Source organism: Rhodamnia argentea, chromosome 5 (assembly GCF_020921035.1).
Source record: "Rhodamnia argentea isolate NSW1041297 chromosome 5, ASM2092103v1, whole genome shotgun sequence".
Classification (NCBI taxonomy): Eukaryota; Viridiplantae; Streptophyta; class Magnoliopsida; order Myrtales; family Myrtaceae; genus Rhodamnia; species Rhodamnia argentea.
This window is the reverse complement of record NC_063154.1, coordinates 811,253-825,022: the sequence shown is the minus strand read 5'-3', so window position 1 is coordinate 825,022 and position 13,770 is coordinate 811,253. Positions and strand designations below refer to the sequence as shown.

The 13,770-nt window shown below is 41.4% G+C and overlaps 2 protein-coding genes and 2 pseudogenes across 2 annotated transcripts; 2 read left to right on the top strand and 2 right to left on the bottom strand.

The window, feature by feature from the left end:
• The window catches only part of LOC115742302, a 46,898-nt pseudogene that overhangs the window by 6,966 nt on the left and 26,162 nt on the right, over positions 1 to 13,770 (bottom strand).
• LOC125315192 (N-terminal acetyltransferase A complex catalytic subunit NAA10-like) lies at positions 4,855 to 7,724 on the top strand. Its single transcript, XM_048279572.1, has 2 exons — positions 4,855 to 5,280; positions 7,370 to 7,724. Exons 1-2 carry the CDS (start codon positions 4,978 to 4,980, stop codon positions 7,661 to 7,663), a joined length of 597 nt encoding a protein of 198 aa, XP_048135529.1. The 5' UTR covers positions 4,855 to 4,977; the 3' UTR covers positions 7,664 to 7,724.
• On the bottom strand, positions 8,851 to 11,973 carry LOC115742202 (annotated as a pseudogene).
• On the top strand, positions 13,268 to 13,651 carry LOC115730757. The gene is made up of 2 exons (XM_030661362.2): positions 13,268 to 13,386; positions 13,507 to 13,651. Exons 1-2 carry the CDS (start codon positions 13,296 to 13,298, stop codon positions 13,602 to 13,604), a joined length of 189 nt encoding a protein of 62 aa, XP_030517222.1. The 5' UTR covers positions 13,268 to 13,295; the 3' UTR covers positions 13,605 to 13,651.

Here is a 13,770-nt window from a genome sequence, read left to right as displayed (position 1 = left end):
TCACCCAGGGGCGCCTGTAATTCTTCGATTATTTAGGTTGATTCTCGAGAAGAATGTAAAAGAGCAGGGAAACTATCAAGAATCTATGGAGCTCACACTGAGTCTCAATTGTTTCCGATACAATTCTCTATGCAATCGCTAAAGCGGATGATTTTCACACTCTATCGAATAGAGCAAAGTTGTGGACACAAAAGAGACGAGGAGCAGAGAGTAAAAGCGACTCCCACCCTATTTATAGTATAAAATTTTATATTCATTGCCTTCAATACATAACCAATGTAGATCCGCGAAGACCATCCTCACAACCGATGGGGCTCTCCCAGCTAAATTCGCACGGCACCATCACCTGCGATGATATCATTGTCGCCTCCATTGGTAGTGTTGTCGGGTGGTTGCTGCTTCTGGTCCTTCCCAAATCTACTTCAGGCCTGCATGGTCACCATTCTCATTCTCTGATTCTCATTCTAATAAAAAAAAAAACTGATTCCGGTTCAAATGAATTTTTTGATTACATTCTTGAATGAGTTTTAGATAATCAGAACGTGTTTGATAACTGCACAAAATTTATGTTTCAAAACAATGATTCTTTCCCTATTTTTTTCATTTAAGTCAAATAACTATGCAATTAATTTATAAAATTTCATCTTAAATTAAAGACTAATTTTCAATGCACACTCAAATAATTTAAAATACATTATTTTTTAGCATGTCATGAATGAAATACAAATTTTAATACATGATGTTTAAAGTTCTTCAAATGTTGTGTTTTCTAAATACATAGAGCATCTTGTGACGCACGGCTACCAGTATGCATGTTGGATGCTCTTATCCTCTGCAATATTCTTTGTAGGAGAGTGAAATCTATGAAATTTATGAAATTTAGGCCCAACTTTATGAAAATAAGGTCAAACTAGCATAATCTAAGCTTTTTCTATTTTTTAGGATTTTCTAAATTTTTTGTTATTTTTTTAAAAATTATTTTTTATTTTATTTTATTTATTTTTTCAGAAGCAACTTTTTTTTGCTTCTGGATTTTACTCTAAAACCGATTCCGATTCTCCAAAACGATTAGGGGAACGGAATCAGAATCAGAATTATTTACGTTACCAAACAGCATTCTCATTTTTTACTGTTCTAGGATGAGAATCAGAGAATGAGAATAGTTACCATGCGGGCCCTTCGTGTCACTGTTGGAGGGAGTTGTCGCCGAGCTATCGTCGTGCCAGATTTCCCAGAATTGTTGAATGAAACTTCTCTAGGTAGTCGTTGCTTCTCGCCCCCGTCGCCCCTATCATAACTTGAAGGTTATATATATATATATATATATATATATATATATATATATATATATATATATATATAATGTTTTGGGGGTTCGGAATTTTACAGATGACAAAAGAAGAAGAATAAAAAAATGAATAAATAAAAAGGAAAATTGATCATTCTAGTCTATGGAAAGAGTCAACGCCGGACACGACACTGTATATAAAAAGAGAAAATATTAGGTAGTCCGGCCACGCCCCGTCACTGTGTACCCCAACCAATTGGGAATGGACACCTGGCTCCACATCGCCCGAATGGAGCCCACCGGCTTTCCGCACACAAAATACTATTTTCCTATTTTTCATTAAAAAGTTTCCTCCTTGACTGTTTCTGCCCACATTAATTACCCTATCCATAGACGGTAGACCTGCTTTTTCTCTCTCCTCCTTTTTGCTCTTCCCGAATAAAGAAGACCGCTCCTCCTCCCTCTCCCGAACGAGTTCAAAATTTTTGGATCTCTGGTTCCCTCTCTACTCGATCGCTCGCTCCGTTAAGGGCCCTTGTTCCTACGGACTGCTCCGGTGCTCGGCTCGCTCTCCGCTTTGGCCTCCGCTCCCGCCCTCTGCTCTGTCGCTCGAGGGCTCTTTGCTCCGACCCTCATTCGATGAAAAGTCGCAAATGCTTTTCAAGTGTATATCACGTTTCATCGGATATTTGGTGACGTGAATATGCCCAAATACGAGTTTTTGTGTGAAAAGTGAAGAGACATTCATCGAAGCCTTGGTCTTCTGCGAACCGTCAGATTCGGGCGGAGGGAATCTTCCGGCCGCCGGTGGCATGATGGGACCGTCGCTCGCTGATGGGAGGTTGCCGAACCAAAGGGGGCTAACATAGGTAGATCAATCCAAAAGAAAATTTGGTTTAACTGAGGATGTATATGAACTAATTAAATATGCATGCAGATTGGAAAGGAAATAATTAATGACGAGATGGCCCGAGGAGAGACGTAGGGCTGCTTTGTTACGCGACGGAAATGGATGTATTAATGTTGTGTGCCATACATTCGTGGCATGAGCTAAGAAGCAAGACAATAGATATCTGTTCCTTTCTGGCCGGAGGTGCTATAATACCATAGGATATTAACCTGAAATCGGAAGGAAAAGCGCAAATAATTTTCCCTCCTACTGCGGCTATCCTATGATATTTCTCTACCTTCTCATGAGCCGATTACATGATTATCCGATTCTCGCCCTTGGGACTTGTTCTACCTTCTTATTATGGTGTGGCACATCAAATCAAACAGTAAAAAGGAATCAAACAGCTCTTCCGAGAGGGATTTTTGAATGATTCATGCCGGTGGGGTAAACTTATCGGAGTCTAACTCCCGACAAAATACCAGCTCAGGTCTAAAGGCGGTGATCAATTAGCTCCGGTGAAGGAGTTAACTGTATATTCTCTCTCTCTCTCTCTCTCTCTCTCTCTCTCTCTCTCTCTCTCTCTCTTTGAAATACTCTTCACTTGCTAAATTTGGACAAATGTTAGTTTGGTCTTTATCTGGTGGCTAACTTCTCTCTTTCCTATTGCTGAACATCGTAAAGCTGGTACTCTCAACCAACTTTATCACGTAGTTGACTAGTCGCCAGCTCTTGAGATGGATGAAGGGCTGACGCCGATTAAATTTTGCTCGATTGCATAGTATTGTTGCAGCTGTACACATAAAGAGTTAAAAATTCTCCGAGGCGGTTGGTGGATGTGAGGATGGTACCGTTCGTGGGTTTGACAGGCATAAAACCCTTGTTCACAATTTAGTGGTTTGCTTGCTGGATGTGCTTCCGGATATTGCATCTTGACGGGGATCATGATATTCAATACCCCTAAAAAGAAAGAAGCAGCTGATAAATGAGAAGATGCTAATTATTCAGGAAAACGGGGTGGTTCTGTGGGAAAGGCGAGTGAGCCCGAACGTGATGTACTCGCCAGGGCACATGCGGAAGCAGAATGACACGGCGGCTCTGGTTGTTGGAATAGACCGCGTGCTGCGCGTTTCAGATCAAAGCACGGGCGAACTCGTCATGAGTTACGTCATGGACCAACCGGTATCATCGGCTTCTTCTTCTTCTTCTTCTTCAGGAGGGATAGAGAAAAGAAAGGGAAGAAGGGTCTCAGAAGATGCTCGGACCGACAGCATTCCTAGAGCTGATGCTCGACCTCTGATCATGTGTTTGCGGCGGGGAATCAAGAAAGTTGTCGCCACTCACCGCGGAAGGCAAATAAGATGATGGAAGTTTCACTAGAAGTGATGCTGCTCGTTGTTTGAAGTTCGTTTTAGGTTTTTTTTTTCTTTTTTTTTCTCTTTCAATTGCAGAGAAAAGGGGCAAAAAAGAACGACAAGGAAAGGCAATGTGCATTGACGAGATCGTTGTTGTTCAAGCAAATTGAAAGAAAAATTATGATGATGTCACTAAAATTGTGGCCAGTAGAAAATTTCTGCAATAAGTGTGATTTGTCTTATTTTGTTCTTTTCCTATGTTTTTTTTTTTTTGGGGGCCGGAAATTTCCTTTTCCTAAATTAACATTGCAATTATAATACCCATTTATTGAGTAACCGATCACTTGTTAAATAATAGAAGTTAGCATATATTGTCTTAAAAATCAATTGTACACCACAAACAATATGTGACAACTAAATTAATAATACACGGCAATGGGGTTTACAAACATTTCAGAACAAAGAGAAACAAAATCAAATGTTTTAAAGAATTATAACGTTTCTACGTAATGTTAGTGATGATATGATCGATCCGGGCCGTCCAAATAAAAAATGAACGGCCCGGATTGATCCACATCACTCCTTTTAAAATTTCGAAATTTCTTGTCAAAAAATTTCTCTTCCTTTTAAAAGGTAATGTGGACGAATCCCGACCGTCCATTTTAAAATGAACGGTCCGGATCTCTCGATATCGCCCCTACCTTTGTGACATGGGATCCGGTTCCGACTCGACGTGCCTTTAAGCCCCTCCCTCACCCACGCTCGCACGAATTTCTTCTGCTCTCTCTCTCTCTCTTCGATCTCCAACGACCAGACCCCACTCCCCCTCTCTCTTCTTTTTCTCTCTGCGATTGCAGATGAGGCTCGTACGCCACTCCATTGCACATCTCCGAGCTCCTCTCTTCACGGCGACTGCCTCCTCTCGCGAATTTGGGGGATTATGCATTGCTTCCGGCCGTAGACCGCATCTCCCGCTGCTGCTGCCTTCGCGGCTTGCAGCGATGGCGGCGCCGGCCTCGAGCTCGGCTTCGGCGAAGGCCTGCTTGAACCCCGGATTGCTCGGACGCGAAGCCGGAGAGACCTGGGAAGGGCGCGGACTGACGGCTCCGCGCCGGGGACTTCGCCGAGCTCTGCGATCTATGCGCTTAAGCCGGGCTTGTGCATCGAAACTTAAATTTTTGTTTTTTTTTTTCTTCCTTCTTGCGTCAAAATTGAATCTTTAAGCCAAGTTACCCAGCCTTCAAGTGGTTGTTACTCACGTTGAAGTGACTTTCCTCTATGCATAGCATGGGTTTTCTTATAGAGAGTGAAAGGTTACTAAGTATAAATAGGATAGCACCGACCTTCCCCCCACCCCCGAAGCTCTTTCTTCTTCTCCCCCCAACAAACCCAAAACAGAATCCTCCCGCCCAAACTTTGAAACCCAAAAACTCTGAAGATCGGCAATGGCGGCTTCCTTGCGCAGAGCCACGGTGCACGATCTCTGCCAAATGGAAGACTGCAGTCAGAGGTGCATCCCCGAGCGCGACGCTTTCTTGGTGCAGCGGTTCACGGTCAGCGTGCTCTGCTGGCCTCAGCTGCAATGGGTTGCGCAGGGCCATGATGGCCGGATCGTCGGCTATGTCACGGTCGATATGGACCAAAGGGAGGGGATTGCTTACGTCAGGTCCATTGCGGTATTGCCGCCTCATCGCCGGAGCGGCCTCGCCACCAAGCTCGTCAACTTGGCTCACTCTGACATGATTCGGGTATTTGCTTTGTACATTTCTGGTTTGCTTTCTCTTCATTTTTGTTGGCGAGTCTCTGGTTCTGGTTAGGAATGTCTTGTTTTGGAGATTTCACAAAAGCGTAATTAGTAGTCTGGGTTCTGTTTGTGCGATGCGTAGGATGATCGGAGCTTTAGGTTTACCTGTCTTTTGTCCTTTTCAATCGGGATCCTTCCTCTTCACGACCGTAAATTAACTTAATGTGTAAGAATTGTACCTATGATTTTCTTGCAAGATTTGCAGTTGTTGCCTCAATGCTGCTGGTTCCCTTTGCCAAAACTAGAGAATGGATGCATTATACGTATTAGTTACATTGTAAACAATGCCTGACAAACATGCCTAAGCTTACATAGTTCACATTACTGCGTACATAGCTGTAAAAACAAAATGATGATGGCTTCATAGAATCACAATGGCATTACAGGACAATGTTGGTGATGTCTCAAACTGTTATGAATGTGCTGGCCAAATATGAAGGAAATACTTGGTGAAGGCTTCTTTCGCTTTGGCATCATATTTGGCATCCATATTATGCGTCAAGTTTGTTAACTTTTTGCAAGATTTTGACGATTTGAAGTTGAAATTTTTTAGAACACAGTAACAACAATGCCATTGATTCTGACTGATATATACAGTGCAACCCTTCTGTAATGGCATGAGTGGTCCCTTGTAGCATGTTGTTATCTAGTTAGTATAGAACTGCATAGAATTCCATGGGTCTTAACGGATGATGATGCTCGGGTATTTAATGCAACTGCCCAAAGTTACCGTCAGCAATGAACCCCTATGCTGACTGGGGCAAACTATAAGGAAAAGATGAGCAGAAAGCGCTATATGACACTTCAAATGCAAGAAACCCTTGTCATTGTGCTTGTTCATTTAGTTGCTTCTGAAACGACAAATACAGAGTAGGAACATGATAAGGATGACTCTATGGCGATTGCTTTTAAAATATGATAATAACTAACAATGCCAGGAGTTTTTATGTATTTCAGGTCGTGTCTGAAATAGATATTGGCATCCACACCAATCTTAAGTTACATTACATAACTTTGAATATCAATGTAATCAAACTGTATTAGTTGCCTTGGACCATTGTAAAATTTGGCACTTGGAAGTTTCCTTGGCTTTTCAAGATTTTATTTCTCAATGTGTAATCATTCCCTCTTCTACACTATTCATGTACTGGGCTCTATTTTTCAAGTTAGAGAGGAGTTGTGGGCTTGAAGTGGATTGTACTAGATGGTCGAAAGAAAACGGCTGTTCATCCCTGTCCATTTGTTGGTTGAATTAAGGGGAAATATCGAAGAGCTTCTTATCGTGTAGTTTGAGGAATTCATTCTGTAAAGTCTATTTAATTAGGCTGAAATCACTTGTAAATGATTTCTATGATGGCTCAATTATGATAAGGTGCTTCAGACTCGACAATACCTCTGTTATGTGCACCGTTTCCACTGATACACATTAAATCTGGTTGATGTTATAATTCACTTTCAACTGTCGAAATTTCATGCTGCAAATACATTTGTTTTAGATGTCTACTTGTCAATTTTAGATAACTTTCTAGCAATAGACTCCTATAAAATATATGTGGAACATCTACGCATCTTGTATTCATTGTATAAATGCATGTAGGCCTGCGTGGTTTAGTTTTAGTTTGTTTGACTCTTCTAGGCTCTATCAGCTGGTAATTTATGGCGAAGATCTTTTTCTGGATGCTACGGGTGAGATCCTAGAAAGCGATTTGGGTAGGCTGCTGTTAATGAAAATTCTAAGCGTATCTACGGATCGGTTGTCCCTTGAAATAATTAGATCATACTACACAAGATCCTTTAAAGTTATGGTAAGATTACAAAGGTAATGCAGTTAACATCTTTCTGTATACAACTCAATTCAAATAATAATTGTAATTATTGGTTAAATTTTTTCTATATGCAGATCAATGGCTGAACTATGATGTATGTAGTGTGACTTCTATGTTTATCTCTCTCGATTTCATAACCCCACGATGATATGCTCCAGAATACCTACCTAAATTTTGGGAAGTAAATACGTTCTACCTTGCATGCAGGTTTATGACGCCGAATGTGCGAAAGTAAATGTGAGGCAGAGTAACGATGTTGCACTCAAGTTCTTCAGTAATAATAGACTGGGCTACACGGAACATGAATTGATGAACCTAAACCATGAAGAGGATGATGGTGAGCCTTTCTGTGTCTTGAGGAAGCAGCTGAGGGAAAGGCAGGATGTCGAAGATCAGCCTCGACCCGGTGCTGGTGATGGTGGGGGTAATCCAGGAGATGAGGAAGTTGGACCAGCGAACCATAGGCCAGATGACCTTGGACTGGAGTGGTTGTTCATTTAGGCCGTTTTCTTGATGCCAACTTAATCGCCATTGTCTCTCAGCACGTACATATGCTTAGCTAGCGTACATGGTTAGGTAGTGGATCTTGGTACAGCTCTGATTCTCCACACTGGCTCATTCAGCCAATTAGCCTTTCATTTTTGGTTTCTTCCTCAAGGCCACCTTCAGCTTAGTTACCCTGGCTGTTTGGGTTTTGTCAATAATACGATGTTACGGTGGCGGGCGCCACGAAGCTACATTTGGTTGAGCTTTTGGGGAAATGCAGTCGTTTCCCACTACAAGGTTTTTCTGCTCAAAGCAAATACCATTTGGTTTGTGACTTTTGGTAATAATCTTTTGCAATGTATGATATCCGACGAAGCATGATATGCATCTTGAAAAGTATTTGCGACTTTTCACCAAATGTCACCGATGAAGTAAGCCCAATGCAATTCGGCTAGCATTGACATTTACAATATCTACGGCCCTCTGCGGTTCGAAGACCAAAGTGAGCTCCAATTCATTTGCTTTTCTTTTCTTTTTTTACTTTCTTATCTTTTCCCACTCAAACTTTTGCATTTTGGAGGGATAATATGCAAAACCTTAACCCGAAGAACTTCGTCATTTCTATTTTATCGAAGAAATTGATGCGGAGTGAGGAATGTAAAAGCAGCGGAAATTGGTGAAGAAATAGTCTAACTTGTTTGTTCTTTAGGCCTTAAATTGTACATTACCTGGGAGAATTCCATCTCAAAAAATTCAATACACCAATCATAGATCCGGGGAGACCATGGTCAGACCTCGTGGGCTCTCCCGGCTAAATTTGCCTAGCACCATCACCAGCGATGATATTACTGCTGCCTTCGTTGGTGGTGGTGCAGGGTCGTTGCTGCTGGTCCTCACACCAAATCTGCTTCGGCTCGCTGAACCACCGTGCCATTTGCCGGAGCTTTGCAAAACTTCTCCGAGCGACCGTTGCTTCTCTCCCCCATTGCCTCATATCACAACTTGAAGCTTTTGGTCGCATCGGACATCGAGCTCCACGGCTTACTTAAAATTTCTCAGACTACTTCCTCTGTGATAAAACCAGGAGGGCAAATCTGAGCCAGAGCTGCCTTCTACTCGCTCACGTGTGAGGCACATAATCAATGAACATACGTCAATCTATCAGTTGATGTAAGTAAAACATGCACCAGCACATCAGCGGGTTTGAAACCACTAAATATTTTCTCCACATTCCGATAGCCTAACTTAAATCACTCCACCCGCATGTGTGCCAACTCAACTTTCTAAAAATGAAATTTCAGTTGCTGAGACCAAGGAACAGCAACAACCAATGATAAGATGTCCCTGAATTCCAAGGCAGAGCTAAAAGTTATGAATAACTTCACATTAACAATTCCCTGATTTCTCAACTGTCAAAATTGCCTGAACTGAAATTGCTCAATGATCAAAAAGTAAAAACAACCTAGGCTTTGAGGCAGCAGACAGCCTGGATCTCTTCCTAAGCCAAGCTCTCACTGCGGTGATCACGCTGCTCCTTCAACCTGGTAGCAAGAAGCTTCAGGTTGCCTTAGCAATTCTCTTCTTCTTGTCAGCAATTCTCTTCACGCTTCCTTTGTAATGTCAATGGCGTAACTGCCTCCTCTTAATCTTAGGAGCTTTGACATATTTCCGAATGTCATCTTCCTTTGACAGGTCAAACAAGATACGTACATCATCGGCAGTCAGCCCTCCCTGCTTCATTGGAAACCCTTGTTTGTCACAGCCTCTCATCATCTTATACACGTAGCCGAATTCCTGCCCCACATAGAGGATAATCAATAATTGAAATCATAAAAGAAAGAAAAAATCGCCAAAAGCTCCATAGAACTATTGCAGGCACATACCTCACCCCGAGAATCTTTAATTTCTTGTGCGATCCTCTTGTCAAAATCCGCCAGACTAATGTCCGTCTCTTTTCTTTTGCTGTTAAGACAATTGGCCATTAAACTCTACAGATAATGATATTTCTGAGGAAAACAATAATAAAAAAAAAAAGACTAAAGATTTACGAGATTCATTAAATTGGTATGATCCACCTGCTTTGGACATGTATGGCCCAATCGCGGTGAGGGATCACAGGCCCTCGCCTAGGGGCAGAGGGAGGTCGCTGGCCCAAACACACAAAAAAAAAAAAAAGCAGAACAAATATTTAAAAAATAATTAAAAATTCAGAAACTATTAAAATATTATTAATGATCACCCAATTTTTTTGGTAATACTCTCGAACATCCAAACAGACTAAATTTACACGTCACTGTTTCCATTCCTATAAATCGTGTAATCACTTTACAAGCATTGTCCCCTCTATTTTTCTTTATCTTTCTTTGGGGACCTGAGAGATGTATCTTGTTGCCCAGAACAGCATATCAAAACTGTAGGGTCCAATTCCCTGAAATGCCAATACTAAAATGGTGATTGGATTTTAGGGACAGCATATCAAAAGGAATATTTTGGGGATATTCCAAATTGATTTGAGAAAAGTTGCTTATTGTTGATTTAAACACTAAACTAGGGAAAGCTATTGAAAGTTACTGATGAAATGATACATTTCTGAGTTGTCCCCAATGGAGAAAGTGTGCCTGGGGGTCGCGCGGGCATAGTCCCTAGTCTGCTTGTCCTGTTGCTTGGCCCTGAAGGTCAACTCGTAGCTACTCGCCAAACGGATGCCCCTGACTCTCAATTGCTTCGTGGATACTTTTATCGGATCCACCACTGCAAACCCGGTGAACCTGGTCATATGCACCGGTACATCATAGTCTGATCCCTTTGAGTCTGAACTCATCCTATAATTACCAAAATGAGAAAATTAAATATAAGGAATGACATTTTTTTCTTATCAAAATCAACTTTAGAACGTGATAAAAAAATTCTAGTGCCCACGAATTTTTTCACATGTCACCGATTCAATGATGAATGACAATCCATCTTTGGTTAAATAGATAAGATCTAGCGCCGCAGCATGGCCTACAAGAACATAGATAGCCAGATAAAGCCAAAATTGCATCCAAAATGTTGAAAAAACAAATTCTCAGTTACTTTCGGAGCTAAACTAAATGAACAAATATAGTCCACCTGCTTTGGACATGTCGAAGCAATAAAGAATTAGCTTTTTCTTTAATACTAAAAATTGGGTGAGATATCCATGCAAAAAAGGTCAAATTTTTATGCGCCACGTACTTCTAAAACAACGAGGTTCATCTGGACCAAGGCTAAAATCTAGAGTTGGAATTTTACTAATAATCCAAGTTTTGCAAACTTTATCTACCAAACCCGTAGCACCATCAACGCTTCGTCATTCGCTACGTAATAGGCAACTCAGAAATGTATCATTTAATCAGTAACTTTCAATTTCTTTCCCTAGCTTAGTTTTTAAACCAACAATAAGCAACTTTTCTCAAACCAATTTGGAATACCCCCAAAATTACTCCCTATAGACTACAGTTTTGTTAGCTGTCCCCAAAATCCATTCACCATTTTAGTATTAGCAATTCAGGGAATTAGATCCTACAGTTTTGATATGATGTTCTGGGCAACAAGATTCAAGAGGAGACAATGAAAAAATGAGTACCTAAAAGAATAAAAATCAAATTTTGCGCTTCAGATACTTAAATGCAAAAGTGAATTCAACGTCGGTATTTCCATTCATGTAAATCGTGTAATCACTTTACAAGCACGTTCACTAAAATCGATCGTAGCAAGTAATTCCAATTGGAAGACAAGCATCCATAGCAGTCTCAACATCACATGAGCGACAAGAGTAATAGTTCCATCTGTGAATACATAGAATAATAGCAGTAAACGCCCAAACACAAGGAACTGAACAGGGGCCAATACCCAGTCGATCAATTCAACAATACCCAAAATAGATCCAATCACAAAAAATGGTGAAAAAACAAAGAACCGAACAAAGAGCTTTAAAGAATTCCGCATAAGAAGAGCAACAACCCAACCAAAACATCCAACATTTTCCACCCAAAAAAGGATTCAACTTACAGCTCCTGGGCACCTTTGATGTCAAGCAACTTCTTGCAAGCAGCGCTTCGTTTGAACTTGATGATTATAGAGAGGGGAAAAAAAAAGCATCAGAAAACTGCGAATCTGGAGGAAAAGTAAAATTGGAAAGAGAGGCGAGTAATCGAGAGCTGAGAAAGCACCTCCATGTTGATCGATCGTTGAGCGAAGCGAAGGACCGATTCGCACCACTAAGAAGCCCCTTTTGGCTGCCTGAGCAGAGCCCGGCTTTCCAGGCGGATTAGGGTTTCGTCTGTGGTTTTTATCTACAGTGTTGCGTCTGCGTTGACTCTTTGGACTAGAATGACCAATTTTCCTTTTTTTCTTTTTTATTCTTCTTCTTTTGTCGTTTGTAAAATTCCGAACCCACAAAACATTAAAATATATATATTATATAGGCATTTCATAAGCCGTCGCGATAAAAAAAACCTTCAAGTTATGATATGGGGCGATGGGGGCGAGAAGCAACGACTACTCCGAGAAGTTTCAATCACAAATTCTCGGCAATCGGCACGACGACGGGTTCGGCGACAACTCCTTGCGACAGTCATTCGCTTCAGCGATTGCATAGATAAGCTCCTTCCTCAACTTCAAGCCGTGATCGTAAAAGCCCTAAATGCTTGGTCAACTCAAGATTCGAGGCCCGAAAAGGCCGGATTGGCCCCGATTTCTTCTCTTGGGCCGCCTCTCATTCTAACCGATCCATTGACACACACTTAACCTCACCATTTTATCGTTCTCTCGTCCACTCTCGGTCACCGACTCACCATGCCACCGGGACACCACCGTATGACCATCAATCTCCCGTCACGCCGCCGTCGACCCTCCACCAACCATCCTACTCTCTCTCTCTCTCTCTCTCTCTCTCTCTCTCTCTCTCTTGGATGAGTGGTGGGGACTCAACATCGGCGCAAAGGGAGATTGATCTTGACAGGGGTATTTTGAAAAACCGCCCTATTAGGCTTGCAACAATTAGATAGCAAAGGGTTTTGACGTCTAAATTTTGGCTCTTTTTTTTTTTTTGGTCGAAAATTTTGGGTATTTTGATTAGTCATTTATCGCATAAAAAAATAGAGATTAACCTCAATGTCAAAACAAAAAAATTAAAATTACATCCGGCATTATGCTTTTCTGTCATAGTGTATTTAGGTACTAATATCATTAAGGACAAATTCGTTTTGTTGATGAGTATGTCGCGGGGGGAAACATTATGTGCTTTTCAGTATGACCCGTAAAAGACTCGACCTGATCACTTTGGGTTATGTCTTTAGTATTTCAAGTCATGTTGGATCGGGTATCATGGCAACACGATCCGACCTGATCCATTGCCGCCCCTAGTTCTGGGGCCTTGGATGTTTTACTTACAGATCGTGGTTCTTTCCGAGTCGGAATTCGGACAAAGGTTAGTTGATTGATGGAGTCATATTCTTCGGGCTTTTAAATTGGGCCTTGAGTGATGATCCTTGGGCTTTGGATTTGGGCTGACACTGCGAGACCAACCGACCTCAATTGATTATCCTTCGCGAAACAAAATACCGGAACCCTAACGACCACCGCGAACTGAACTCAGCACTGCGAGAAGAAGAAGAAGAAGAAGATGACGCAGAAATCGAATCTTTTCAAAGGCCAACAGAAGAAGAAAATCATCCCTCCTAATCGCCACGGAAAAGCGCCTCCAACTCGCAAAGGTATCGTCTTTTCCTCTCGTTAGGATTCAAATATGAGTTTGGACACTGTTGTCGCCAGCTTCTGATGCAATTCAGCGTTCTTTCTTCTTCTGGTATGATTATGGTCTGATTATCTTGCAGGGAAGAGATTCGTGAAGCCATTGAAGGTCACTAAGGACATGGAGATGGACCGGGTAAGTGTTCACTCGCATCAGAGCTTAAATTTGTTCTGTCAATAGAATCTGCCAGCTTAATGAGGCCAATCTATTAGCTTAATGAGGCCAATCTTGATTTATAAAAAACTCATAACTTTTACTTTTATCTCAATTCTACCGGTCTAATATCCAAAAAAGCCCTTAACTTTACTATTTGTTTCAATTATATCCGAAGTTCTTTTTGTTTCAC

Bases quoted from the DNA above. Each gene is read 5' to 3' on its own strand.
- LOC115730757 (XM_030661362.2), top strand. From the start codon at position 13,296: ATGACGCAGAAATCGAATCTTTTCAAAGGCCAACAGAAGAAGAAAATC. The intron at 13,387-13,506 runs GTATCGTCTTTT...ATTATCTTGCAG, and splicing joins AGCGCCTCCAACTCGCAAAG to GGAAGAGATTCGTGAAGCCA.
- LOC125315192 (XM_048279572.1), top strand. From the start codon at position 4,978: ATGGCGGCTTCCTTGCGCAGAGCCACGGTGCACGATCTCTGCCAAATG. The intron at 5,281-7,369 runs GTATTTGCTTTG...CCTTGCATGCAG, and splicing joins CTCACTCTGACATGATTCGG to GTTTATGACGCCGAATGTGC.